Below are 25,200 nucleotides of genomic sequence, written 5' to 3' on the forward strand. Positions count from 1 at the left end.
TCTACAAATATTAATGCTTTCACTTCCCCCCTGCCCATCGAAATCAATTCTTGGGGTGTGGGACTCGGGTATTTGAATATATTTTGGAAGGTCGCTTGGTGATTCTGATGCGTATCCAGAGTTGAGAACAACTGACACAGAAGAAAAGTCTGCTTTCATGTAGCCAAGTGATTAAAAATGAAAAAAAAAAAATTAAAACCACGGGTGGGCTCACCCCGGAAAGGCCAGCAGGTAAGACATGTAAGGAACCTCACATGAGGCTCCCCCTAATGCAGCCTCCTATGAGAGTTACAGCTTGGTTTCTTTTGTGCTCTCTCCATTCTAATGGAGCAGGAAGAAAGAAGGAAGCCAGACCAGAGTGGAAAGCATTTTCAAACTTTATTTACAACTGTCACAGTGACAAAAAGTAGTTTGGAAAAAAAAAAAAAAAATGCTAGATTCTCCCTGAGCCTCAAAAAAGAACAGATAGAAGTTACAGGAGGGTCATCTTACAACAGGCATTTTTACTGAAATACTAAGGGTTTTTTTCCAATACAATCAGTTAGAAATACACACAAGATACTTAAAAAAAAAAAGAGGAGGCCGGACAGGAGGCTCAGCCACTTGTCCAAGAGCAGCTGGGTCCCCCCAACAAGCTCACTGCTGAGGGTCCTGACGTTAGCTGGTCAGCCTCTGGCCTGCTCAGACTCCAAACGGTCATACAAAGGGGTCTAGCGACCAGCAAAAACAATAAACCACCCCCATAAACACACAAATACACAAAATAGATCTGTTATGCAGTTTACAAGCACGTTCCCATCACACGGACAGATGATACAGGGGCGCAGATGAGAGGCGGACACGGAAACACAGAATTTTAAAAGGCAAGACCCCATCCACAAGGGAGGCACAGGATGAGAAATGCTGCTGTGAGGGAATGAGAGTCAGGAGGAAAGGCTCGCTGCAGCCAAAACAGAAGGAAAGGGAGAGCAAGAGAGAGAAACACCCAGCAGTGCAGGCTGCAGGCCTCTCCCACTTCCTCAAGGAGCTGGAAGAAGTTATTGCCATCGGTGTGTGTAACACAAGCAGACAACACAGAGGAAGGGAGCAGTGGGGCAGAAGGGGGGAAGGGGGAGAGGCAACTTCCCAAAAACAAATCCTGCTCATGTGTCAACAGCACACACTGGCCCTACTGCCCAACGTTCCCGAGAGCCACACAAACCTTGAGGTATTAAACACAACTCCACACTCAAGTCCAAAACCAGGGTCAACCTGGACTGACCAGAAACCCAAGGGGGCACGTGGGTGCCTTGGTTGGCCCAGTTCAGCCCCAGGGAGGCTCTCGAACCCACCTCTTGGTGGCATAATCTGTTCTGAGATGGAGATGGTTTGAAGAGTTTGTCCTGCAACCTGCTGCTCCTGGTGGTTCAGAGCTCTGAGAAGCAGCTCTCAGTCCAAGGCTCTCTCTCATGCAACTGTGCCCTTGCAGGGGACAGGTGGGGGAGGTGGGAAGGGAGGAGGACAACTGTTCCATGCTCCCTCACCACAGCGTCCTCCCACCTGCATCCAGAAACACATGGGGAGAAGCCGAGGATCTCATGACGCCCTTCAGTTTTAACCTTGATCCCCAGGCTGCTGCACGTGCGCCTCCTCACCCCCACCTAATAATTCCCAGGCTTTGCCAGCTCTTGGGACCTGCAGTAAAGCTCACCTCCCCACAAGAAACAGAAAAAGCTTCCTCTGGTCTCCACTCAGCTCTCACCAGAAAAGCAGGCCAGGAGCCCCCATGGGAGTGGGTACTGTGGCTGGTCGGGCTGGCTGGAACCCACTGCATGGCTGGGAGCCACCTTTTCCTGATGGCTGTGCCTGGGGGTGGGAAGGAGAAGGAAGGGCCAGCCGAGGATTGCCTGCCAGCTCTGCTAAGACTGAAAGCAAGTCTGGGAGGAATAGTTGGGAAGGAAGCTTCGTGTCCAAGCGTCCACCTCGGTCCTCCAACAAGGGCAGGAAGTATTCTCACTACTCTCCAAAGGGCTAGGGGGCAAAAAGGATAAGTCAGGGGAAAGAAGCTCAAAAACCCTGCCTCTTAAAAGAAAATCTCCAGATTACCTCTGGTATGTGAACCTGCTACAGCCGAGAGCAGAGGGTACGTGGAAAAGGAATGGGAGGCCTTTTCCTTTCCCGAGCCTCTCCTCCAGCTGGCTTTGCAGGCAGCGAGCTTCTACTGCACTGCTTCACCCGCGTCCCCTGAAACAGACAACACACCTGGAATAAAAGCAAAGGCTAGTGGTGGGTGAAGCCCGGGAGAGAGATGAAGATTTTGTTGTCTGATGCCCCAGCAGCCAGAGTGAACGCTCACTGAGTAGGACTTCCTGGCTGTACTTCTCTGCTCAATGTTTTCTTTCAAACGTGTGTTTTCTCTTTCGTCTCATGTTTGTGTTCTTACCTCAAATGTTCCTTGTTCGCTGTGCACATTCCCCCCACCCCGCCCCGCCCCACCCCCAGAGCCCACTGGAATCCCACCACGGCCTCGAGTTGCTTGCGTTCAGATAACGATCTCAAAGACACACAGCTTCCCGCACCCCCCACCCCTGCTCGAAGCAGCTTCCCTTCTCAGAAGGCCTTGCAAAGTGTCCCAGAGGGCTCCACGGCCCGACACAGTTCAAGAAAAGAAAAGAAAAGAAAAGAAGACCAACTCAGTGATTGCAGGTGCAAAAACGAAAGCCATTGTCTGACATTTCAGAACGCTTGTGGCTCACTCTCTTCTTCCATCACAATGGGAAAGAACACAGTTCAGGTACAAATGCTGTCTGCTGTGACCTGCCAGGCGTCCGCGAGGACTCTACTGCTCCTTGTTCTCTGGCGCTGTCTCTTCACAGTTGTCCTGCTCATCCTCCTGGACCAGGAACTCCTCGGGGGGCCATCGGAGCTCCCCACTCTCCACCTCCCCCTCTGTGGGCTCCACCACTATAGAGGGCAGACGGTCCTTCAGTTTGCAGCAACGGTCGAAATCTGACGGGTCGGGAAAGATCTGAAATAAAAGCAGAGCAAGCACCCAGTCACGTACCGGTCTGAAAAGAGAAATTCCATTCCTTCATTTCACACACACACACAGGACTGAGCACCTGCGACGTGTCCCGGACTGTGCTCCTCCTGGGGATCCTGCTCAGGGGCGGAAGGCAGGAGCCAGGGAGCAAATCTGAGGGCAACATGGGAAACCATCCCTCGGGGCAGTGCCATCAAGTCTAAAAGGTGGGGTGGCTCTGTTTGTACTTTTTGTTTCATTTCAGTTTTAGATAAAATGATTCAAAATCATGTCATCCATAGTACCGTGTTTCCCTGAAAATAAGACCAGGTCTTATAGTAAGTTGTGCTCCAAAAGACGCATTAGGGCTTATGCTCAGGGGATGTCATCCAAAATCACGCTAGGGCTTATTTTCCAGTTAGGTCTTATTTTCGGGGAAACACGGTCAGTCACATCTCTATCTGCAGCAAGCATTTAACTGCAGCAGTCCAAAGCATGGCCTGGAAACGGGTGCTGAAAGGAGATTCAGACCCACATGTTTGACTCCCAGGCCCCAACACCACCTGCCCTTCCAGTAGATGGGTCCTCATCTCAGTGCAACTGTAAAGTAAAGGCCAAATAAGGGTTGAGGGTGGCCCCCAATCACAGGCAAGCTGGGAACAAAATCTCAGGCTGTTTCACCTGTAAACAACTCCTGATTCCTTGACAGCTCTACATCTGAGTTTACTTCTCTTTCTAGAGTCCCATCAATGAGGCTTTTTTTCATGCCTACTGTGTGTTCTGCCTGAAGTTGGAAGAAACCTCAAACTCCGGGCCCTCAGGCTATAAAGTCAAGGGCCACATCTGGCTCTGTGGATTCCCTTTGCTCACACTGCCCTGTGACTACAGCTGACCCAGTTCTTTGCCCAGAAGCTTAAGCACTTAATTCAATGGGCTGCTGGTCCCTTGCCATTCACAGCCCTCAGTGACACACCAGAGAGCCAGAAAGAAGAACCTCTGTCTGGGACACTGGGGCTCACAGAATCACAGGGCACCTTCAAGGCCATCTCTTCCAACCTCTCTATTTGATAGATGAGGAAACTGAGGCCCAGAGTGGTCAGGAGACTTGCTCGAGGTCACACAGCTTGTTAATGGTGAAAGAAAGGAAAGCAAAACCCGGAGTGGGTGGAGACGTACATTTGAAGAGATCCTGGGGAGTGCCCATACCTGGCTGAGACCCAGACAAGCCCATGGCAGCAGACAGGTGTCCTCTGTTCCCCAGAGGTAGAAGTGCTCGCCTACAAACTTAGGCCTTCCCAACTTCCGTGGTGTTATGAGGGTGCTTCATCTTACTGCACCCCAACCCCAAGCAGTGCTGTCCCAGTCAAATCACTGACCATGTCACAGGTCACATGGGGCTGCTGGGAATCACGGGCCTCAACAAAACCGCCCCAATTCCTGCAGACAAGTGATTATTAACCATTTATCCAATAAAGCCCTATTGCTGGGGATTAAGTCTTAAGCCAGCTGCACAACCAGGCATCATTAAAGACTTAACAAGCTTTACGAAAAGTACCATAATGGCAGCCAGGAGGAAAACCAGGCAGGGTAGGGGCTTAGGTGAAGGGGGATGAAAAAAGGCATGGGGAAGGTTGACCGCCACTGCGGGCTTTGTCTTCCTACGTGGCCAGTCCTACAGTTCTGCCCTTGGGCTGCGCGGTGCACACAGACCCACATGTACAGAGCAGGGAGAGGGCCGAGTGGCCTCCTTGGGCCCCTCCCCACGACTCCTCATGTGGAGCTGGTGCTCTTCCCTGTAGGTGATGAAACAAGGTGTCCCTCCAAGCATGAGCCTGGGATGTGAGCAAGGGGATCCCCAATGAGTGCAAAGCATGCTACAGTGTATACAGCTCTTTCAGACAGCATCTCCCTTAGGCCTCACCACCCCCTAGGAGCAGTGAGACTCTGAGGCTCTGACAGTCACACGGAAGAGCCAGGATTCAAACCTGGATCTGCTTTTCCAGTGCCAGTGCCTTTTGAAAAATGAATGGATGCTACTGGGTCAACATTCCCATTTCATAGACAAAAAAACTGACCAGAGAGTGTGGACAAGATTCTGGGCTTTAACTGCCTATTCAGCTGCTGGAGGCCCGAGGGTGACCCTCTGAGCAGCCTGGTCCAGAAGCTGAACTTGCCAGTCAGAACAGTTGTTCTAAATCTTCAGCACCTGAGATAAATATCAAGCGGAGATGGACACCTGGCCCAGGACAGACTTGGGCCCCTGTGTCCACCCTCTGACCTCAAGCCCAGGGCTGTGCCTCCCTTGTGACTCCCCAGCTGAAGAAGGTGCCAGCTGGATTCTAACTATCTTGATCACCCAAGCTGAGGAAGAGTGAAAGGGACAAACAGCAGTAAGGCCAACAGGAGGAGGAGGAGGTCGGTAAAGGTGGAAAGCATGGAATTTTGTTTTGACCTAGGAATAGGTCTTTAACTAAAATTGAGGGGCAGGTGGATGTTAAAATATTGATGATAATGGACGATATGTCGGGCATATTTGTTGAGCAGAATCTCAATCTTCACAGTAATCCTATGAAGTGTGGAGTGGTATGATCCCTGTTTTACAGATGAAGACACTGAAGCACAGAGAGGGCAAGTGACTTACTCGAGGCCACAAAGCTAGGAAGTGGCTGGTAGGGAACCCAAACCCAGCCCTAAAGGACTTCAAGTGAGGTGTTCATTTGATAACACATTGTGTCAAGCCACAGACCCCAGATTCTCGCTATGTACTTGACATCACTTATATAACCCTAGCCAAGTCCTCTCAACCACCTGTGCCTCAGTGTCTCCTTTTGAGAAGCATAGTGACCTTCTTAGCTCATTAGATGGGTACAAGGTCTTGGCAAATACAAAGATGATAAAATGCTTTGAGGACATATGCTAAATTTAAATTGGAATGTCCTTTTTGGAACAGTTTCAACAGGACTACGGTAAATATTCAATCTCTAAGCAAGAGGCAGCAATACGAACACAGTAATTAAAATAACTAAACAATGCCTTTTACACCAAGAGCTGCACAATTAAGTCTTTTAAGTCCTTGGGGGAAGTCTGAGCGTTGAACTTCTGATTCTGCTTAGTTGCCAGAGAACTTTGCTCCCTGAATTGTTCAAGGCAAGCACCAGCCAAAAAAAAAAAAAAAAAAAAAAAAAAAAAAATTAACAAAGCTTAATTACTTTTTTTTTAAATCACTATAATAATCTAATGCTTCCACCAGAAATTTTACTTTATTATCAGATAACACCAATTTATGCCTCTGAAAATTTCAGTTCTCTCCAAAGACAAACAAAAGGCACCCAGAAGCAAACAGCTTCTCATTTCCTTACACACAGACAGAAAGCCTTGAAAAGTATTGCTGAGTATTTTGCCAGCACAATCTTATCTACAACAGCTGCTTAAGAGGCTGACCCTAAAGAGGTCAAGATTTTTCCACTAAGTCATGCTTTTTAATCATCTAGGCAGCAGAAAAATGAGAGGTTGCAACTGTAATTTGACAGGGTGGGGAAGGCAGTGGAAAAAAGGACTCAAGTCAGACTTGCCAAGCACATGACAGGTACGGTTGAGGCAGCAGGCCAGCTCGGCATGCTGTTTGCCTGCAGGAACTGGCAGGGAATAAGGAACTGCCCCGTTCCAAAAAGAAACTGCTTCTGCTTCAACCTGTTACCCCAAAGTGCCCCTTCTCTCGGACAAGAAAAAGGAAAAAGAAAAAATCCTTTTCATTCTGCAGCAAAGGCTCTTGTTCAAGAAGTTGAGAAAGGATGATGGGGAGGGTCTGATAGGCATTTCTCACCCTCACCCCTAGGACAGGGCAGACCTAGAAGCATCCATACCCAGCTGTGATTCTTTCAGCTCTGCCCCTTCCTCCCTCTGCCAGCACTGGATTCCACATCCAGCTGTCACATTTGGCGGTCAGGGCTGATGGCCTGGATGAAACTAATAGACAGCAAGTTCCCTCCTTTGTAAATGGAGTGAAGTTTTGAAGATCACACACACCAAGAATATCCCAGGTCCCATATGTCCCACTGTGTAGAAATAGCAGGCATTTGAACTTGGTAATGGTACATTTTATAGGAGACACATTTTCAAAGGTAATGCCAACAAGCCCTGACGTTTTGGGAACTCAAATGGGTTCACTTGAAAGGTCTAGGGAACTTTAGGAACTTCTACGAGAAAGAAACAGCCTGTGAAATGTAGTTTGGATACCAATATACTAGAACCATGTTTCCCTGAGAATAAGACCTAGCCGGACAATCAGCTCTAATGCATCTTTTGGAGCAAAAGTTAATATAAGACCCAGTCTTATATAATATAATATAATGTAATGTAATGTAATATAATATAATATAACATAACATAATATAATACCTGGTCTTATTTTACTATAAGACCCAGTATAATATAATATAATATAATATAATATAATATAATATAATATAATATAATATAATATAATAACGGGTCTTATATTAAGTTTTGCTCCAAAAGACGCATTAGAGCTGATTGTCTAGCTAGGTCTTATTTTCGGGGAAACACGGAATTTCTGGTTGTGTAGATCAGAGCTGTCCAATAGAACTTTCTGAGATAATGGAAATGTTTTCCATCTGTGCTGCCCAACAGTAGCCACTAGCCACATGTGACTATTGAGCAATTGAAATGAGACTTAAAATTTTAATTTTCTTTCATTTTTATTAATATAAATTTAGGATATATGTAAACATAATATAAATTTAAATAGCTACATGTGGCTAGTGGCTGCTGCATTGGACAACACAAACATAAATGTTTAAATATGAGGACAACGAAAGCAGGACTGTCCAGGAAAACTCAGGCTGTTTGGCTGATGGACCAAAACGGGCAGCCTCAAAGCAGAAGTCTGGGGTTGAGGGCGAGCCCCTTGGAGATGAGGAATTAGCAGGTTTTTTGCTGAAGTATAAAAGTTGCCAGTTAGTCAGCTCCCATTCTAGCCATGGAGGGGAACTGAAAGGCAATACCAGGGCTCCAAAGGCCCCAAATTTGGGGGCCTAGCTATCAATTGCCTTCCTCTAAGCCAGGTGACCTAAACCTGGCTATCTGTGGGGTGGGGAGAGGAGAGAGATGTCTGGCACACAGGATGGAAAATGTGAGTGATTCTGGTTGAGCAGCCCTCCCCTGTGTGCGTGCGTCCCTTAGCCATCATCCCTGACAAACAAGCTGAGCTGGCCACAAAGAGGGCGGAGGGCTCAGCAAAGAGCTGAGAGATGCTAATAGGGAAAGCGGACACCAGCAGGTAGAGGAGATGAAAGGTGGTTAACTGGACACAAAGGGCTAATTACCAGGTCTGCAAGCTGAGACTTTGGGAGCTTGGCATCCTGCTCCTCTCTGCTGGGACAGAACAGAGGAAAGAGGCGTGCTGGGGTGGGGTGCACAGGGGAGGTAGGGCAGAGGGCCTGAGATGAATAACCAGGTAGCTCCCCAAGGCACTGAGAGAGGTCTGCTTCAGTGCACAAAACCACACAGTTACCTCCCCCCTCTCTGGTTACAGAGTGGGGAGAAAAATCAACCTCCAGTCTGCTATAGAAAATTGCCACTCCCACAGATAGACCAGGAGTCTGAAAGATCGGGCTCTGACTTGGCCCCCTGTCATATTGTCTCCATGACCACGGTCAACTCAGTTTAAATTCTCTGAGTCTCAGTTGCCTCCTGAGTAAAATGAGGAAGGAATTTCCACTTTACAGTATTGTTGGAAGGATTCTCTGATACTGCATGTTGAGTGGCAGCACAGTCAGGCTCAAAGATGTGGAGGCCCATTCCCCGCCCCTCTACCCCCCATCAGCTATAAATTGGGATTAATGCTCATTTCTACCTTATAGAGATGGGAATTAAATACAGGTATGTGTAAACATGTTCTGTAAACTTTCGATGCCTAGTGATCGTTCTTATTAGGTGAACCTGGGGTCTCCAAGGAGCATTTAGAGTGAGGGACTGGAAAATCAATAGTTATGGCTTGTGACAGGAGCAAGTTAGGAGCTCTCTTGGGCTTGCACGCACCAATTCTAGGAGAAGTGGGTTGACTTCACCACTTCCCTTCCAGTGCCTCTGTTTTCCAAGGGCATGGATTCGGCCAGCTGGAATGTCAGCCACCGCGAGTCCAGACCCTAGTCTTTCAGTGGAAGCCCCTACAGCCCGAGGTCCTCCCATTATGCACCTCGCCCTCAGCCTACTGCAGGGCAAGTCAGACCCCTCCTGCCCCTCAACTTCCCAAAGTCTGGGTTTCTTATTTTTCCTGGAGAACAACAATGAATTGGCCGTGTGTGTTTATTCCTTCTGAGGAGGGGCTGGTTTATAACAATCGGCAGATCTCTACGAGCATCCTGCTTTCCAAGGGCCGAATGAATGAGCAGCAACCAATTCAAATAAAAAGTACACATTGTTTTTTACGCCCCAACAGTAGGTGAAGGCAAGAAATATGTTCTTTGAAATACTTGACTCCTGTCATCTTATCATCATCATCTTTTGCATTTTAATGACTTTTCAAAATGAAATGTGGCTGGTAAAACCAGAAAGAACTGTACAAAGGGGCAGAGTGGCTATTGATTGGATTCAGAGAGAGAATAACATTCTCCAGTCTCAGACCATTCAGATTTGAGTCCCCTAGTTCTTCACCCTGGAGACCCTCATGTCACTCAAACATCCCCTGGACTGGGGCTGTGGAATATCCACCTCGCCATCTCCTGCTCTTCTCTGGTATCTTTAATCCTACAGGAGACTTGAGCAGAGATTTGAGGCTTTGTAACAACTGTTGGATCTCCTTCCTTTAGATTAAAGATTCTTAAGTCTCTGGCCTTGAAACTTAAAAGAAAAGGAAATCCTCTGGATAAGCACATCTTTCATAAACATCTCTCAAACACACACCCATCCTGCAAGTCAAGAGTTCCAAATTCCAATTAATTAGCACTAATTAGTACTGACAATTCTGGGACTGGTCAGCTGATGGGGCTTTTGGAAAGTTAAAGTATGCGTCTCAAAGTTCTCCAGGGTGAGAAAAGACGGCAGTTATCTGGCATAGATGATTCAAATACCTGCACCCTACAACTATATCATCACTGCCCTTGGAAAGAAGACGTGCTTCCCAGCCGCCTCTGGGGATGACAGATCCTCTCTATCCTTCTCCATGGGTGCTACCCAAATGTCCCACAGACACACCTCCTCTCAGAAAGCCCAGACTGACATGCCTGCCATTTTTAACCATTCCCTCATTCTTCATTTTGGCTGAGCAAATGAAGATTCAAGATATTGAATCTTGAATCTTTAGCCTGGTTCCACAGCCATCCCATCCTTGTCTGAAGTTCCCTTCCTAACCCGTACCACATGGCTTCCAAACACATCCCTGCATGGAAACAACTCTTTCAAGTGTCTAGGACTTCCTCACAGCCCTGCCCCATGGCCTTTGCTCAGCCTTCAGTCACCACCACCTCTGCAGCACATGGCCAGGCCAGTGAGCCTGCTTTGGGCCTTACGCTCTCTCCTGATGCTCATGACCTTGCTCAGGTTCACCTGACCTATCTAGACTCGGTGTCATCCTAGGGTTTTCTCCAGACTCAGGCAGCTTCCTGTCTTCACCTGTACACCTCAGGCTGAGAATTCTCTAGTCTACTGTTGCATTTCCACCTTCCCACCATCTGTGAAATATCTCCACTTGGATGAGATCCATCACCTCCCATTCACCTTGTCCCAAAGTGAGGTCATCAGCAAATTTACCTGTCTTTCTTTAAGTTAAAAACTTTTTTCCCTCCCAAACAGGAAGACTTGCTTGATAGTAGGTCCTATAAAAGAGGCCTGGAGATTATAGTTGATCACAACTGCAGTACTGATGCTAAAAAAACTGAAGCAAACAGGGCTATATTCCTAGTGGTCACGCATATCATGGGGGCTGTCTAACAGGGAGATCGGGTCCCTCTGTTTTCTGAAAAGACATGTTCTGGTCAGCCTAGAGCAGTGCTTCTCAAAGCTCAAGTCCCAAGCTCCTTTCAGAGAGGAGGTGTCCATGGAGTTAAATATTTTCTTAATAATACTAAGATGTTATTTGCTTTTTTTCTGTGTGTTGACACTTGCATTAATGTTATAAAAATCAATGGTGGGTAAAATTGCTGGCACCTTTGGTGAAAATTAATGAATGCAGCGGCAGCAGACTATAGTCGTATCATTATTTTCATCCCCACCTCACGCTCAAGGTTGAAAAAAAACACTTAATATTCGTGATGAAGCAGTAAAAAATAATTTTTATAAATAATGACTCTTAAGGGTATGTTGTCTTCAGATGCTTTGTGATGAAATGGAAAGTCAGCAAAAAACACTTGTGTTGCATATCGAAGCACAGTGATTACCTCAAGGAAAATAAAGCACTTACGGGACTGAGTTACAAGCTGAACTAGCCACTTTTTCCATGTAACACCATTTTTACTTAAAAAAATGACCACTAAACAATGGTTATTCAGACTTGGCTATTTGGCAGACATGCTCTCAAAAATGAATAAAACAAGCCTGTCACTTCAAAGAAAATGAGTGACGGTATTTGTTATCAATGATAAAAATAGAGCTTTCAAGCAAAAATCAGAAATTTGGAAAACTTGTATCAACCATGGTAAGCTTGACAATTTCCTAATTCTTGAGGAATTTCTGATGAGACCAGTGGAGATATTAACAAATGTGACCTTTTTAAAAATATTATATAATGAAATGTGTCAACATTTGGAAGATCTGCATAATTCAGTGAACATGTATTTTCCAAATGATCAATGCACCATATTATGAAACCAAGCGTGGGTAAAAGATTTATTCAAAGTGCAAGACAGACTAATAGATTTTAATGCAAGAGTACAGGAAGTTCATTGATAAGGTTTCAGATTCCACATTGCCACTAACCTTTAAGAAACTACTATTTGCTGAGTTTTGGTGAAATACCAAAGAAAATATATGAAAAGGCTATTGAAATACTTCTTCTTTTTTTAACTACCTACCTGCAACAGGCCAGATTTTCTTCATTCCCTTCAACCAACACATACCACAACAGACTGAATGCAGAAGCAAATATGAGAATCTAGCTGTCTTCTTTTAAGACAGATACCAAACAGATTTGCAAAAATGTAAAACAATGCCTTTCTTCTCACTAAACTTTTCTTGTTTTGGAATATAGGATTGTTGTTATTATAAACTGTTATTTATATTAACATGTAATGGTTTTATTATTTTTAAAGGAATTGTAAATAAACATTTTAGAAGGTATAATCCATAAAAGATATAATCAAAAGACATAATCCACATAAACAAATATCTCTGGGGATCCTAAAACATTTTTAAGAATGTAAAAGGGACTGAGACCAAAAAGTTTGAGAACCGCTAGCCTAGAGAAAAAACACCCTCAGGATGATGGTAAGTCAAGGTTGAAGGTCAATATATTTTAAAACTGGAAAAGGTTTGAGGGAAACATAAAAACTGCTGTCAATATCTGAAAGGCTGACATCAGGAAGAGAGATTTTTAAACTCCAGGGGCCAATCTAGGATCAGCATGGAGGATTTCACCTCATTATACAAAGTTCTAACAAAAATGGTACAAGCAACTCTCCCTAACAGACGGGGACATCAAGGCCCAAAGAGGTGATGTGAGTTGCCTGATAATGATAAACCCAGGACTAGAAACCAGTTACTCAAATCCGTGGTCCATAATCCTGCTGTGGTGAGCGGATCTGAGCTCCGTGTCACTGGCAGTGTCCAAAGAACAACTAGGTGACCCAATGCCATGCTACTAGAGGGCATTCTCACATCTGATGGGGGACAATCTCCAAGGTGCCCTTCCATCCTGAGATGCTCTGGTGCCACAGTTTTGATTCCAAGAAAAGTGTGTATGTCCCAGGTCTCCAAACTTTTTGTTTGTGTGCTCCCTAAAGGAATTTTGAAAAACTGTGTCTCCTTTCACATGTTTTTAAACTGATATCCTTCTGCTATATTATAAATATTAACATTTTAAAATAAGACTTTTATACCATTCTTTTCAAAGCACTCAGAGGCTTATCAATGTCATAGTGATTTGATAGCAACATCACCTATTAAAAAAAAAGACGCATAAACAAGCTCTTAAGTCAAATCTGATTTCTTTCTCTATCTGAAACTGTATTTCCAGTGTATTTCCCTATAGGATTTTTCTTCATGTATTTTTATGTTTGAAGGTGTTTAGTCATTATCTTTCCATACTTCTCTGCAATAAAAAGATGTGTGTATGTATGTATGCATGCATGTATATATGTATGTATATAAATTGACATTTAATAGTTTTATGTCTCATGACCCTAAGGCTTGTTAAAACAAACAAACTCTGGATTGGCTTATTGTAGCTATTAGTACATAACCAATCAATAAACATACCACAAATAATTATTAAACACAATGGTCCATTTTTTGAGATTGGTTTCTTAATGTGATCAATGGGTGGGATTTATGGAGCTTTCTAGACAGTAACATCTTGAATGGTCCATTTGATGTCCCCAAAGTTTCTATATCCTGGGAAAAAGCACTTTAAAAGATTCAGGGAGGCAAGAGGCACGTCCTTCTCTGATAAGGGGGAGGAGGGCAATTGTGACAGGAAAGGTAAGAACAGAAAAGTGATGAAGCCTGCCTTCAGGAAATGCAATTTTAGAAAAGCAACAGAAGGAAGTTGAAGATGTGGAAATTGATTTTCCAAAAGTGCTCTCTGCTGTCATATCCCTTGGAAAGTTTCCGTGAACCCTAGGGGCAGCTGTTCTCCGGTTTTAACACTTTGTTAAAACGTGAAGTAGTATATACACAGAACATTATTAAAAAGTAATTTGGCATGAAAACCTTCAATCGTAGGATGCCAAGAATAGACAGGAAGGATGCTCAGCTGCCATATCCAAGTGGGCAAATGACCAAAGAAATACAGATATCGTAACTGAGTACTCGCTAATCTTGAAGAACGCTTCTATCCAAGAGGATACATTCAACTCTTGAAGAAAAAACACTCCTTCATGGTTACAGCAGTGACGTCAGCCTCTGGAAGTCGAACACCACTGTCATCCTTCCTTCACACCCAAGCACACATTATGGCTCAATTATATTTTTCCTTTACTCACTTGCTTGAAACATTTTTTTTTAAATGAAACTTCACTACATAAATGGAAAACCAGTATTATTTATCATAGGTAGTAACCATAAAAACACACTAACGTTTGTAAAGCCTGTCTGTGTAACACCTCAATTCACTTTTTCGTCTGTCAGAAGTATGTGGACCCTCCTGGAACAATGGCCTGGGCTGTTGACTTGTTGTAAAGCACCTGGAGCCTTGCGGAGTTGTTGGGTAGAAGACCCTTGAGCACTGGGCCCAAGACTTCCATCATGTCCAGATCTACTTCAAAGAGGCCTGTAGCCTTGATTTCACGGAAGCAATATTTTTAAACCATGACCATTCCATGAGCCAGACCTGGAACCCCAGGAAAACCAAGATGGCTCAGGGGACTAAACGTGCATCTGTCCAACCTTCATGGGTCTCTAGGCTGAGGCGACTTCATTGGTCTTCTTTAAGGTCACACGGTGCTCCAACGTCATTAATAGAATAAAGGAGATAAGTAGGGAAATATATACATATATGTGTGTGTATATATATATATATATATATATATATATATATATATATAAATGTACATTTGTAATCCACAGAGTATGTCAACATACCCACTGTAGAACAAGAACATGGTCACCAGCTATTTTGTAATGCTGGCTAATTGCCTAAACATCACCAATTGTCATCATCTCAAAATAAGCAATTAACAAACTAGAAGAAGACGTACAACATCTCCTAACCACTTTAAAATAACCCAACACCTTTCTGACTCAATCTACGAGGCTCCTCCATTATTCCATCTCTGTGGGTTTTACACCCCTGAGAGTCTATTTGCTAGAGCTTTCAACGCTGGGAGCTTATATTTTGATACTCTTTTATTTGTTTTCTGTTTTTAAGATAAGAAATAATCAAGAGGCTTAATGAGGTTGAATCTCTTTAAATCAGTAACTCCACTTCCAGTAATTTATTCCAAGGAAACGAAGCAGACCTGTGTGGAGATTTCTATAAAATGAGGCTCAGAGCAGTATTCTTTGTAAGAACAAAATATGCCACATCCTAAATATTCAGCAATAAAAAGTGGTATATAACAAAATGAAACGTCACTTTACAAAGCAAACCAAATGACAGGAACATAGTCACAATATTATAGCAAGTGAAAAAAAGATTCACTATAGCATAGACAGTGTTATCTCAATTTAATTTTTTAAAATATAAATGCATAGAAATACACTGGGAGTAAACATACCAAAATGTTCAGTGATAGGAACATGGGTGTTTTTTTTTTTCTTTGTACTTTTCTGTATTTTCCTGTTTCTAAAAGGAATAAATATTACCATTGTAATTATCACACACACACACACACACACACACACACACACACACACACACACACACACACACCTTTGGGAAAGCCAAGGATGCCTCTCAAATCTAGGCTAAGCAAGTGTTTCCACTCTCCAAAGTAAAGGCAGAGGGTGAATTCAAGGTCTACTATCAATTCTGCCTGGGAACCACCTTCAGATTCAAGTTTGGAGAAAGTCAGACCTAGAGACCAAGCACCTCTGGACTGAGGTTTGTGAATGCCCTCCTTGCTCAGGCCAATTTTACTGTGAGGGAGCGATCCAGAACCTTGATTCCCATTGGCTCCAATAAAATTCCTGATCAAGACGCAAGTAGTCGATGCTGCTTCAGCTAAATGCTTGGGTGCCTCTTCTGTACAGTTTACCCAAAAAAAGCTCCTGACAGAGGCAATTAATTCTAGTGAAGATGGGGCTAAGAGAGCTCCCAAACATCCCTTGAGGTCAAAGTGCTAATTGGACAACAGTCTGGAGAAACTTTTGGCTAATTTTAATATTTTTTCAAAGACAGATCTGTGCGATAAGGGGCCCTTCCCTAGCCGAGGAATGAAGCAGCAGACACAGGATTTGATTTACTGATAAAGAACCCTCCTGAGCTGGGCTCAGGGACAACGAAAGGGCAGGTGGCGAAGTGAGAGGCAGGAGGTGGCACAGCAGCTCAGAGACTAGGAAGGAGTAAAGCCCCGTCAACTCTGAGCTCTGTATGAATGAGTGCCTGTTTTCATATCCTCCGAAGATTATTTCAGGACGCGGGCCTGAAAGATCATTTCAGGACATTCCCCAGACACCCAGGAATAGCTCTTGGCTCCGGTCACAAGATTCACCACCCAAACTCATCCCTTTTCCTAATGGTACAATTCTCCTTTCTATCCAACTTGGGAGACTGGGTTGACATAGAGAAAATGCTGATCCTACAAAAATCTACACCAACGATGGTCAAGGTAGAGGTATCGTTCTCCTCTCCTCAGGTATCCTCTCCTCAGGAAAGGGCGGGAGGAAGGGTCCAACACGTGGCTCAGCACTCCGTCAGCAACTGTTGTGGGACATTGTGTCCAGCATTGTAGGAACAAAGCACAGCCTAAGGCACAGACCCTGCCCTGGGAGTGATGAACACACAAGCATTTCAGAGGCATCAGGCCTAACACAGGCCCTTTGAGAAAAACTCGGGTTGTATGGTCCTAGTGTGTAACGTGTTGGCTTAGAAAGTGAAGAAAGCTTGTTCTGTCCCTGGCGGGGCTACAGACTCACTGCTGTGACCACGGTGTGTGTGCTGGGGGGGAATCCCCATGGGAATAATTCCAGCCCTCTGCAGGCCCTGACCCAGGGGCATTCCAAAATGGTGAACACGATGTTTGTGTCAAGGCTTTGGGCCTGGGAAGGAAGGTGCTGGATCCCTCATACAAAGTAGACTTGACCCGCACAAAGTACACATGGACTCAAAAGGAGGCAGTGTGTGCAGACCAGGCCCAGCGCCACTCAGAGAAACAAACTCCTTGTGCTTCTGAACCACGTGGCCCTAACTGTCTGCTTTGTATCACATGATTATGATTTGCACCAAGGAGGGAGTGGGGTGAAGGGAGAAGGGGCAGGAGAAAGAAAACTTGTGATTCCAGTAACATGTCGTGTCCAGGGCTAGACGTCTCCTGCCAAGTGCTTTGGAATTTTAGTTTTAAGTCTCTCCGGGGACGACTGAGGCTTTTTAAGTCTGATGTTGTGAAAGATGGTTTCCTGGTGACCATGGGACTTCCATGCGGCCGCTCAGCAGAATATGTTGGGTACCACAGCTGGGGGGCAACCAATGAGACAAGGCGCGCGCGAAGGAAGAGACAAAGGTAGTTGATGAGTTATGACCAGAATGGCCTCGTGAGCAGGGGCTTGTGGGAGATGGTGGCAGGGACACAGAGCAGCAACCTCTCTGAGGGCTTAACCCGGGGAAGGAAACTCAAGCCATCACTTATTTCAACACGTGCATTTCCACAGGTGGGAACAGCACAGGGAAACCAGGCTCAGGGCATCTTCGCTGAGGAAGGCTCTGCATAGATGGGAGTGAAGACCAAATGCCGCCTGACTTCAGTGATTAAACCGAGCCTGTTCTTTGACCGAGGAGTTACTACTTCTGATAACGAGTGAGGGCGGGGAGAGAAAGGAGCTGGCTACTGTTGGGCCGGGGAGATAGAAGAAGCTGAGAGATCCTGCCCAGGGAGAGGCTAGCGCTCAGCTAGCACAGTGCTTTGGGCCTGTCCTAGAGCAGAGCTAGGACCAAGACCCTTGTACTGCCAGAAACAAATGGCAGGACTGTGGCAAGCAGCGGTCACCCTCTACTGTCCCTCCTCCCTACTGTATAAAACGCCAGGAGATGCCTCCCTCCTGTCCTGGGAAACGCGGGGGAAGACGCAGGGAAGCTCTGAGCTCTGTGGATCAAAGGCAAGGCACGGGGCATGAGGCACAGTGGCATGTGAAGACCGAGCTCCCTCTGGTTTATAGCACGTCCTCTCTGGCTTTCCTGGGAAGCAGAGCCCGCTGCCTGTGTGACTGGTAGATGAACATCAGATGGTAGGAGTACGTGACCAAGCACAGCAGAAGGAATACAAAGGGCAGCCCATGAGGGACATGTGTGCTGATCAGAAAGGAATTTAAAGAGCCTAGGGAAGGATAAAGTTATCAGATCTTGGTCTAGATGCTTTAGAAAGGACAGTTTTAAACGCAAACCAAGGAGCTGTATCTCTATCTAGAACTTAGCAAGGGCGATAAAACTGCAGAAGCGTCAGCATGCTGTACTGGGGCCCTTGGTTTGTGGCATCATCAGTGTCCCCAGGCAAATAAATGCCCAGAACTCTTCCCCATTCAGGATCCAGGCTAATCAGGGGCAGCATTCAATCAAGGAGACCCAGTCAGAGAGGCATTCCAAATGCCACATTCTTAGAGCCCCTGGAACCAAGGGAGAGCCCTGCAAGGCAGCCACTGACCTGCTTCCTTGAATCAGGAAAAGGAAGAAGTCCTTAGGTGGCAGATATTCCTGTCCCGGGGGCAGGAGAACAGGAGGCCCCCAGGTGCAGTGTGGCGAGAGAGCTGTAGCCATCAGAGCCATAAATGTCCTCAGGGAGACCTCCCACTCAGCTCCAGTGAGCTGGCTGCCACCCACAGCCCGCCCAAAATGTACTCAGACTTTCTAGTAATCATTTACTCACCCACTCGGCGGGTGTTATAATTCATGCCAAGGGAGTGTGCAGACATGGATTTCATGTACTGATTCTCTAAATAAATGTTAAGACAAAACAAGGCATTGGCTCTGTTGATTTTTATACAGGCTCACAAAATGCACTAACTTCCTAAGCACAAGAGACAGGGCTTACCTGAGTCTTTCAGGGAATAAAAAGGCATCTATGTGAAGCTGTGACAGAATGAGCCTAAGGAGGCCCTTCACAGACCCTAAAGCAGAGGTGAAAGTGGGCAGCTTTAGAATCAGGAGACTGGGCTTCGCTGAAAGCACCACCGTCACTTAGGGCCTGCTCTGTGAAGGTCCTGAGCCACCAGGCACACTGGGTTGGGGAGGGGAGCGACAGGGGTGATGGCTGATGGCCACAAAGAGGGTAAGAAGTCATGTCCTGCCCTCAGAGACCTGCGCGGGGAGAAGGTAGGGCAGGACCCATACCCTCCACACCTAGCACAGCATCATTTCAGAGCACAAAATGTCACAGGTGTTGAAAGAGATCACATCTGGGGCAGAGAAATCAGGAAAGCTTCACCCTTGGTAGGTCTGGACGGTGGAGAAATGATCGACAAAGTCCAGTGTGCCTATTTATTTTACGACCTCGTTTCAAGGTCAAATGACAAGCCTGAGATTCTATTTCATCTGCAAAGTTGGGACTGATGTCTCCTTCCCACTTTTGGTTCCTTGGAAAAGCAGGTCTCGGTAAAAAGCCATGTACTATTATTACCCTTGGGCAGAAAGCCAAGAACCGAGCTCTGAGATCTCCCGGCCCCAGATCTGAGCCCAGCCTGAGCATGCACAGCAGACGGGCTCCGGCCAATCCCCCGAGCTTTGGTGGGAATGTGTTTAATTGAATGGCACTAGCTTTGAGTGAATATCAGTCCTATGGCAATTGTCAGGCCAGTTCTCCACAGAGCCCTGCACCTGAGCCAAGAGGTATCTGAAGGAGGTGCCCTGTCAAAGTCCTAATTTTTCTTTCAAGTCCCAGACCCAGTTTGACCTCCTCCCAAGCTTTCTCCTTGCCATCCATACCTGGATTGACCACGGCTTTTGCATTGCTCCACCAGACTGCCTGTGTTCCAGTTGTTACGTACCTGCTGGCTTCCCACGTGAGCCCTGAACCCCATCTGTGCAGACGCCAAGCCAGCACACCACACATAGCAAGTGGCCAATAAATGTTGCTTGGTTAAAGGTTACAGCCTCTCCCCTTTCTCTTCTTCAGGCAACCAGAAGACCTTTCTGAAATCTTGTGACAGATTGCTTTGAAGTTGCAGGTAAGATACTTTGGAATCGGATAGTGGCCCCAAGCCAGGCAGCAGGGACAAGATTCTTGAGGGGCTGTGAGAAGTGGGGGGACCCTCAGGCCAGCACCACAGGGAAGATTTGAGGGCCTCTTTCTCAGGCAGCACTGAGACATTTCAGGAGCCCAGAGGTGATTTTATTTAGCTCCTGCCACTGCAGCCCCCAATCAGCCTTCCTCACCCAGTGCTGCAGCTCCTTCCTCCATTGTCACCCGCCCTCACCCTCAGACTCAGCAAAGCAGCCTTAAGGACTTGGAGGGTTGAGAAAAGTGCTCTGTAGGACCTGGCCCTTTATCCTGGGACATATTCAAAAGGAGAATATAAAAAGCACACATAGCACATACTGACGACTGTGTTTGGAAAGGTTCTGTGATAGAAATCTAAAACTCAGAAGTGAAAGAAAATCTCACCTATAACCACAAAGAGATTCAGTCTGATTCAGTGGCTTGGAAACTGGTATCTAAAAACACCCCAGCTGCTGAGCCAGGAAACTTCTAACCCCCCACAGGCTGTGGAGCCTTCAATTGTCTCGCTCAGACCCACTCTGGGCATGGAGGGAATAAAACTACCAGGAAAGGGTATTCCCCTCTCCCCTGACACCCCCTCAAGCTACCAGAATATTTATTTCCAGCCAGCAAAAGGGGTTTGACTACATTGACACAAAACAAAGGGGCCTTCTTGAACCTCCCAAGCATGTCTGTGGGTGACTCTTTTGTCACCTGCCAAGCTGCCTTACCCAACCTTAGCTTTCATCTAGGCAGTCTTGGATCCCCTCCCTCACTGCACCCACATGGCTTTCTATTTGTTTCTTCCTTTACAAAATAAATGCCTCTGGAATGGGTCTAAAGAATGACTAGCCAGAGCAAGTCTCGATTCTAGCCAAGAACCAACCCAAGGTATAGACACATGATCCATCATAAGAGCAAGGCTTTGTAGTTTGAGACCCAAGTCACCTACTCAGTCTGTCTGTTTCCTCATCCATGGAACAGAGCAAGAATTCCCACCTCAGAGCTATGGTCCAGAGTGAATGCGAACCATCTGTAAAGTGTGTGGCCCACAGCAGACATTCAGTTAACATCTGCAGAATGGGTGCATCACACCCCCATTTTTCTTCCCCAGGCCAGCCACCCTACACAATTTCCTTAGCCCCAACATCTTCCCTAAAGACAAACTCTTTCTTCCCCCAAATGTAATAACCTAGGAACTCTCCTTGGAAACCTTAAACAGTTCAATGACGCACAGGTAACTGAAGGTGTTCTGAAGCCGTCTACAGGCAGTGGAAGAGCAGCATGTCAGTACAGAAAGAGCACAGTGCTAAGAATCTAAAGCTCTTACTTAGGTCACTTTTTTTTTCTTGGTCCTTTATGGATTTGGGATCTACCGCACAGGACAATTTCTAAGCTAGTGGTAGCCTCTCTTTGGGGAAAGCTCTCCTCAACTCTAAGTAGTTTAACGTTAACTGTTGGAATTAGTTGGTCAACTCTCAACGTGAGGAAGAAAGCAGTATTCGAAGGAACTATTCCTCCACCATACCACCCTTCCCCATAAGTCGCCCCGCAGAGCAATGTTCCCACTGTCCAAGTGGCTGGGAAGGGAAGTTATGTCTGAACTGAAAGGACAAATGACTTCCTCCTTAGCGGCCATGAATGGGAGAGTCCACAACCACCAGGATGACTAATTAATAGCAGTGGCTCATGTTTGCTGAATCCTTAATGTGTCCCAGGGACTATGAATACCTTATACACATCCTTTCATCATGTTGAATTTTCACCATGATTCAATGCGGTAAGGAGTATGGTTGCTCCATTTTAAAGATGAGGAAACTGAGGCTTACTGGCATTAAGGGACTTTCCCAAGGTCACACAGCTCTTATAAGGGGCACTGGGACACAGAACCAAGTCTGCCTCCAGCCCCAGCAAAAGCCACTAGGCTGTAAAGGGCCAGAAGGAACCCAATACTGAACTCACCTGATAGGAAAGGCCATCCTTTCGGGGGTTGAGGCCAATCTCTTCCATGGATGGGGTGCTCATCATCACCTCAGTCATCTCGGCCGATCTCAGATAGTCAGGGCTGTCAAGAAAGCCAGACCCAAAGTTAACAAACACATGCACTTTCACATTCCTACTCTTGGTGTGCTCTGCTGTTAGATCAGGGGACTGTCTGGAGGCAGGATGAGAGGTGTTCAAAACAGAACACGCAGAAAAACAAGCTTACACCCGGAGGAAGTGCCTTCTAAGCCCAGAACATAGGGCTGTCAACCTCAATCAACAAAGGCCATTGTCTGAAAACCTCTCTGGCAAACCTCCTCTTCCCTCCTCTCCTGTACTAGTCTGCACTGGCACAGAGTGACTGGATTTTAAGTGACAACTAGAAAAAAAACAAAACAGTAGGTAGCTGAATCCGTCTGTCTATATTAAAACCAATTCAACTCTTCTCAGGGAACTGCATATTATTATTATTACATAATAATAACAGGTCAACCTCAGGGAAACCTATAATAATGCTGCCTTCCTAAATTTCTCTGTCTCTCTAGTGTTCCTTTTTGCAAAATGTCCCACTTAAACGTCCCAAAGGGTCAGCTTTCTACAAGCTTCACATCTGCCATCCAACCCCCTTCTCTAGCTCCAGCCACAGCAGCTGCAAGCTCACAGCTTGAAAAACATCCCCTGGATTAAACGCCTTAAGGATACCCGGACTCTGATTGCAAAGGAAATTTCCAGAGGGGCCAAGCTGGCCCACCAATGGCTGACATGTGAAAGTGCTTTGTACTCTGTAAGCAGGATACAAACGTTCCATTATCCTCACACAAGCCATGGGCACATGCAGGGTCCCAAAAGCATAAAAATGCCAAATGGTACATACCAAAGTCACTGTCCTCACTACACAACACCCAATGTTTTCACCATCATAGCTTTACACATAGTTTTAAAAAAAAAAGTGGGGCAGGCTTTATAAAGACTACGTCTAAGGAAACAGGGGTACCAAACTCTTGTTCATTTTATGCTTACTATAGAATAGAGATGGCATGGGGTTTGGAAATGGAAGCGATAGGTTCTAGTCCAAGCTCTGCAACTCAAGAGCTGTGTGATCTTGAACAAGTCACATAATTTCTCTGAGCCACAGGTGCCCTGTTTGTGGGTTACCATGGTGCTAATAATGCATATGTCACACTTATGCTAAAAAAAGGCTAATGGGGGGGGGCGGCAGAGAAGAAGTGTTACAAACTACGAAGTGCTAATCAACTATAAAATAACCCCCAACCTTAATTTCTCTGGGGATAAGAACCCCGATGGGCTCTAACACCCACCTTGGCAAGTTTTGAGTGGCCAGGAACACAAAGTCTCCAATCCATATGGCACCTGGCTGTACACACACCTCCGGAGGTGGGAGGGAAGGGGCACCCAGAAGGAGAAAGGTATGCAAGCCTCGGGGGTGGGGGAATTTTTACTTTGTTTTTAGAGTTCAGTCTCTTATCTAAACAAAGCCAGGCTGGGATGAGGGGAGGGGAGACTAAGAGAAGATGCTGGGTTTCGGGGCAAGTTTCCGGCCAGGAGCCGGGACTCCAAAGGCAGTTTTCTCCGGGGTCAAGGAAAGGCTGCCGCCGACCCCGCAAAGAATTGGGCCAGAAGAGCGCGCACAGAGCTCTCACCAGGCTCTTCGACTGATGTAGGGGCGCTCGCTCCTCGCTCGGGGCTGTGGCGCGGGCCAGAAAAGTTGAAGCGAGAAGCATTAACTTTCCGGTGCCTGAGCCGAACAGGACCGCGCCGAGCTAGAGCTTGCGGGGACGGGCTCTCGGCGCCCTCACCTGAGAGCGCGCTCCGGAGCCGCCAGCGCTCGCCCCTCGGCCGCTCCTCCTCTTCCCCAGAGCAGGAAGGAAGCAGCTGCCGGCGCGCTATCCTCAGCGGCCTGGGGCCTCGCTCCACAACGAGCCGGGCGCCGTGGCGCATCCCTCTGAGCCCCGATCCCCGCTATGGTGCAAACCCCCTCGGCCCCCTGCCCGGCCCAGGCTCCTTGCAGCCTGGGCCGACGGGGGCGGCTCCACCCGAGCGCAGGCCCCCACAAAGACGCGTCGGTTTTGGAGGGGCTATGGGAAGGGAAGGGGTCGGGAGGGTGCAGCATGTGCCTGTGCCGCTGCTTGTGGCTTCAGACCCGTTACGTGTGGGGAGAGCGTTTTTTCCCCACCCCTTGGAAATCTGTAAACGCCGCCGCTGCACCAGCTCAGCCCCACTGCCTCCGGCCTCCACGCCGAGACATGCATACAAACAAAAAGAAAAAGGGGAGGGGCTCGAGGAGAGCAGGAGTCCGTCCCCCCACCCCCCGGTGGCAAGCAGGGCCCACGCCTCCTGCAGCCCTCCGCATTAGGGGGTCAGAGGGGTTCAGGCGTGACCCCTGGTTCTCCCCCACCCCATCATCATATACCTTCCCAGCGGTCCCTGAAGTGAGGGCTTTGAGTTCACTTCCTTTGTCTGGATGCTCTCAGCACCACCTCCCCCACCCCCACCTTTGCAACCTTGACGTTGACTCCTGCACCGGCTAGGGTTACTGCCCGGCGCCCGTGCTGCCTGCTACCCTCGCACCCAAGCTGGCACGAGCAGGCGCCAGAGTCCCGCAGCCACTGCCGAGAGATGGATGCCCGCCGAGGGCGCAGGATACTCACCAGTGAATGGGGAAATATACAGACATGAAGTCCTAGGGGAGGCTGACCCACGCCCTTGTGATTTAAAAACGGTCACTGAGTCCCGAATAAGGATGTCACGGACGCAGACAGGCGCGGCAGGCAAGGAGCAGGAGTCCGAGTGCCGGCACTGGGCGTTCGCCCGTCCGCCTTCCGGAGACAGCCCCACTGCCAGCTGCGTCCGCAAAACAGACCGAGCTCTTGGTTCTCCACCGAGCTCGCGGCCCCACAAAGAGCCCGGGAAGCCGTATTTATAGGGGCGGGGCGGGGCTCGGCCCCGGGAGGCCCCGCCCTCCCTCGCCCACTCTTGGAATAACGTCACCAAAATCATGAATGGCTTCAACGATCGCAGATCCTGCGGGCGACGGCTCGGGGACGCGCTCAGCTCTGGTACCGGAGAGCCGCGGTTTGTTACAGCTTCTAGCCCGGCCCCCTCCCCACGATTCACACACGCAGGCACGCGCGTGGATTCGCACGCACCGGGGCTGGAGTTCAATGTCAGTGCCGCTTC

At 47.1% G+C, this 25,200-nt stretch overlaps 1 protein-coding gene across 1 annotated transcript; it reads right to left on the reverse strand.

The window, feature by feature from the left end:
* Positions 1–359: 359 nt before the first annotated feature.
* Positions 360–24,928, reverse strand: LBH (LBH regulator of Wnt signaling pathway). Its single transcript, XM_019735332.3, has 3 exons — positions 24,672–24,928; positions 21,982–22,084; positions 360–3,007 (listed from the first exon to the last, which is right to left on the reverse strand). Exons 1-3 carry the CDS (start codon positions 24,695–24,697, stop codon positions 2,819–2,821), a joined length of 318 nt encoding a protein of 105 aa, XP_019590891.1. The 5' UTR covers positions 24,698–24,928; the 3' UTR covers positions 360–2,818.
* Between the last annotated feature and the right edge of the window lie 272 nt (positions 24,929–25,200).

The sequence above is a fragment of the Rhinolophus sinicus genome, chromosome 2 (genome assembly GCF_057876585.1).
Source record: "Rhinolophus sinicus isolate RSI-liver-muscle chromosome 2, RSI-T2T, whole genome shotgun sequence".
NCBI classification, from domain to species: Eukaryota; Metazoa; Chordata; class Mammalia; order Chiroptera; family Rhinolophidae; genus Rhinolophus; species Rhinolophus sinicus.

Bases quoted from the DNA above. Each gene is read 5' to 3' on its own strand.
- LBH (XM_019735332.3), bottom strand. From the start codon at position 24,697: ATGTCTGTATATTTCCCCATTCACTG. The intron at 22,085-24,671 runs GTGAGTATCCTG...CTTTCTTGACAG, and splicing joins GTATATTTCCCCATTCACTG to CCCTGACTATCTGAGATCGG. The intron at 3,008-21,981 runs GTGAGTTCAGTA...CTTTTATTTCAG, and splicing joins AGGATGGCCTTTCCTATCAG to ATCTTTCCCGACCCGTCAGA.